The sequence below is a fragment of the Panicum virgatum genome, chromosome 6K, assembly GCF_016808335.1.
Source record: "Panicum virgatum strain AP13 chromosome 6K, P.virgatum_v5, whole genome shotgun sequence".
In the NCBI taxonomy this organism is placed as follows: Eukaryota; Viridiplantae; Streptophyta; class Magnoliopsida; order Poales; family Poaceae; genus Panicum; species Panicum virgatum.
In genome coordinates this window covers 35666420-35670333 of record NC_053141.1, presented here as the reverse complement: position 1 = coordinate 35670333, position 3914 = coordinate 35666420, and the positions used below count along the sequence as shown (strand labels likewise).

At 45.5% G+C, this 3914-nt stretch overlaps 1 protein-coding gene across 1 annotated transcript; it reads right to left on the bottom strand.

Annotated features, from left to right (window-relative positions):
• Positions 1–940: 940 nt before the first annotated feature.
• On the bottom strand, positions 941–2255 carry LOC120712363. Its single transcript, XM_039998125.1, has 2 exons — positions 2108–2255; positions 941–1907 (listed from the first exon to the last, which is right to left on the bottom strand). Exon 2 carries the CDS (start codon positions 1892–1894, stop codon positions 1265–1267), a length of 630 nt encoding a protein of 209 aa, XP_039854059.1. The 5' UTR covers positions 1895–1907; positions 2108–2255; the 3' UTR covers positions 941–1264.
• Between the last annotated feature and the right edge of the window lie 1659 nt (positions 2256–3914).

Genomic DNA, 3914 nt, shown 5'->3' with positions numbered 1-3914 from the left:
GCTGTTGTATTTCATCTTTTTTTCGCTAGCTATTTCGTTTTACATAATAGTTATATCAGGATTTTAGATTTCCATAGATATAAGAGCTTTTGGAGATGCTCTTAGGCCATGATTCGGGGTTCGTTGACTGGGTTTTCATCTCGGATTATTAATGGGGTTTTTAGTCTTAATTGGTGGTTAATGACACCAGTTACTTTTTTTCCTGTCAGTTGGTAAAGAATATATAGATTGTATTCTTTTTTTTTAGTCAAGGATAAATTTATCCTAGAAATTCAAATCACCTATCTCCTTTGACCCTTGGTGATAAAATAAAAGAATATAATCAATTATTCACTTTACCATCTGAACGCCCTTGAAGAAGTTGCAAGCAGTTTTGACTCTCTAAAAACATGGTAATAAATATCCTTGGAGAACTTGGGAAGCCTGAATTTTTTTTAGATAAAGGGAAACCTTAATTAAGCGGTTAAACCAACTTCTAATCAATAAAGCACGACATAGAAATAATCATCACAGGTAGACCTGAGACTGCCATCACCATGCCATGATCAAGTCATGCAGTTCTTGGAAATGTGCCCTGGGCCTTTGCTCGGTTCCAGCAGACCTCCTCTTCCATTGCTGCAAATCTACCAAACACAAAACTCTGTTCTGCTGGCTGCGGCTGGTGCTGGTTTTTTATGAGAGAAAATTACTGCTAGCTGGCTAGTGGCTACTGCTAGTTTGGTGTGAGAGAAAAACACTGTTGGCTGGCTGGAGAAGCGGCTGGCAGAACAGAGTATGCGCCTGGAAGTAACTCTAGGTTAACTAGTTGGACCAAAAAAAAACACCAGGTTAACTACAGAAGCAAGCAAGCGTGACTGTCAATTACAAACAGCAAGCGTGCACAGCTACCAGTATACTGACAGAGCAGCCTCCAGAGTACAAAGTTTGGGAACTGAGAAAGTGAGAACAAAGCAACTCATTGAGCTCCATTTTCTTACGAGTCAGAGTCAAGGATTAGGACATTTGTGTCTGGTGGGAATCACGACCTCCATCCACACGAAACAACGTCATCCCTGAAGAACGAGCTTACAAGCACTTAGCACTGACACATTATCCTTGCAGAACTTAGAAGAGTTGATTCAGCTAATTCGGCATCTAAAGTTTTAAAGCAGCCAATTAATTGAACACTACAAAGATTCAGATAACAGCCCCGATTGTTCTCAGGCGGTCAGACCGAACATCCAAGCTAAGCTCACAGATTGTTGGTGCCATCAGCACGCCTTGATCACCTGCGCTTCTTCCGGACGTGCCGCTGCTCCAGCTGCTGATCATGGCATACCATGTCCTCCCTTTCCTGCCTAACCAGCCTTGCCTGCATAATGTTGCGAACTCTCTCCATGGCCTGCGCAGACTCCCAGACCCCATCCATGGTCTTCCAGTCACCGTGCATGACGGCATCCTTAGCCAAGTCCGGGAGCTTCGTGCACACCTTGTAAGCCACCGATTCGTCCGAGACCACGGGAGAACTGGATGCGGCAACTGCCAGGGCCTCCGCACGCGCTACGCGCTCCAGGAGGGTCTCGTCGTCGTCGTTATGGAACTCGAGCTCCTCGAACTTAAGCTCCCAGTAGAAAGAGTCCGGCTCGTAGGTGCGCGCCACGGCCCGCCACAGCGCCCTGCCGGTGCCGTGCCGGACGTAGACCGGGAGCAGGCGGTCCGAGAGCGCCGCGAGGATGTGGCCCCGGCACAGCGCGTCGTCGCGCGCCCACTTCTTGGCTTCCTGGGCGCCGTCGGCCGGGGGCTCGTCGGAGAGCACGTGGGCGACGCCGACGGTGTGGAGGCGCAGGAGCACCGACTCCTTCCACCGGAGGTAGCCGTCGGCGCCGTGCAGCGGCTTGATGTGGATCGTCGCCATCGATCAAGAGCACCTGACGAGCAAAAAGGATCAACGAACGATTTATCAACTGGGGGGTTCGTTGCTCGCTTGCTCCACTGGGGCATTCGCACGAGCACTTGGCGTGCAGCGTGCCTGGACGGCGACGAACAGATAGAAACGCGTAGGGGGCAGGTGTTGATTGGGATCTATGGGAAAGGAAGAGGTCGTGAATCGGTGCCAGCGGCGGCGCACCTCGGGGTTTCGTCGATCGACGGTGAGGTTCTTCCTCCGGAATCTGGCCGCGCGTTCTTCTCTCGTTCTCGCAGTGCGCACTAGAAGGGAGCGGAGTAGATTTGTTTTTTTTTTTTTTAAGACGAGTGGAGTAGATGTACTAGGCGGCAGCAAGGGTCGCGGCCCACGGGAGCTTAATCCCAATTTGTAACCGTTAGATTTTTTTAAGCCTTTTCAAAGGCCCCATCTAGATGGGCCATAAAGTGGCCATTTGAACTTATGGACCGGATCCACCATCATGTCTTGTAAGCCCAGATATGTTGTAGCCCAAGGAACAGGCAAATGGTCCCAGTGGAGCTTACAAGGACTAGGATGTTTTTTCTTTTTGTTTCAAGGGTGTCTTTCTAAATTTTGGGATGTGCTCATCAAAAATTATGAATGAAATATCGACCCGGTTTCTAAAAAAAACTACACTAATTGCGAAAGGGCATGTAGCCTAGTGGTTATAAGAGTCTCGGTAGCACTTGAAGTCTTGAGTTCGACTCCCCGTAGGGCATTGTGCTTTTAGTGGTAGAAGACATTTGCATCGACAGCGAGACATCTGTGGTGGTTTCGTCAATCTCGAGAATTTACCAGCTCAGTCTTCAAATGTGTTCATATAGGTAGGTTTCCGTACGTACATTCATAGGGATAAATGTGCGTGCTTTGTGAGTGTCTGAGTTATACTGTATAATTAAAAAAACTAACTACACATTTTCTCTGAAAAAACCTAACTACACACTAAATGGAGCAATCAGCCAACTATCAAAACAATGATATTGGACAAGCTTATTAATTGTCTAATCCTCTCTCCATTTATCTGTGTCACCTGCAACACTTCATGATAATCATCGTTGCCATGACTCAGCAAATTGCTGTCTTGTCCCAAAGTCACTTCATATGGTCATGTCCAGGGCAATCATCAAGCTTCCAATCCACTGATCCATAGCGACATGTAAAGCAGCCTCTTTGATGCCACATGTCACCGTAAGCTTCACCTTTATGCATGTCGACATCTCTTCCTAACACCATGACAGGACAGCGACGAACAAAATCTGAGAAAGATATCTAGAAGTTGATCGGGTCTGAGTGCAGCCTGCTTGCTGCAATCAAAACAAATGTTAGCTTTACCACAACAAAATGCAGCTCGATTAGCATGATATCTTCAATTCGTCATCAAGATTTTATCGGCAAATATTAGCGTGTACTTTCTTTTCTCATACTGCGATTTTAATTTGTTAGATGGGTTTGCTGATCAATTGTATAAAAGAGGGTCAGTGTCCAAAACTTCATGCTCTGTGACAACTGACAAGTGGGGTACACTATTTTCAGTGGCAGCTGTGGCTGGTCACCTCTCTCCGGTAGATACAACTATACTGTTTAGTTTAAGCCAACATCTTGTCAACGCATTGTTTGGAACTTTGGCATTGAAACAGTCTCTGTTGAAGCAGAAAAAAATAAAGGAAATATCCGGTTTACACCCTCCAACTATCGCAAAAGTTCGATTTTCAACTTTCAACTATGAAATCGAACAATATATGCCATCCAACTGTTAAAACCGGACAAATTTGGCCCTGGGGTGGTTTTGAAGGTGGTTTTCCATTTTGTGAGAATTAAAATATTCAATTTTACAGTAAAAAAATTATAAGTACTTCATTTTAAGTCAAAAAGTTATGAAATGGGTATCAAAAGTTTTCTAAAAATGTAACCTATCTATTGTCACATGACTTGTGAGCTATTCAGGTCTATTTTTTTATGTTCGTAATATTTGGTTGCTTGCAGTTATGCC

Excerpts from the sequence above, each read along its gene's own strand:
- LOC120712363 (XM_039998125.1), bottom strand. The coding sequence starts at position 1,894 with ATGGCGACGATCCACATCAAGCCGCTGCACGGCGCCGACGGCTACCTC.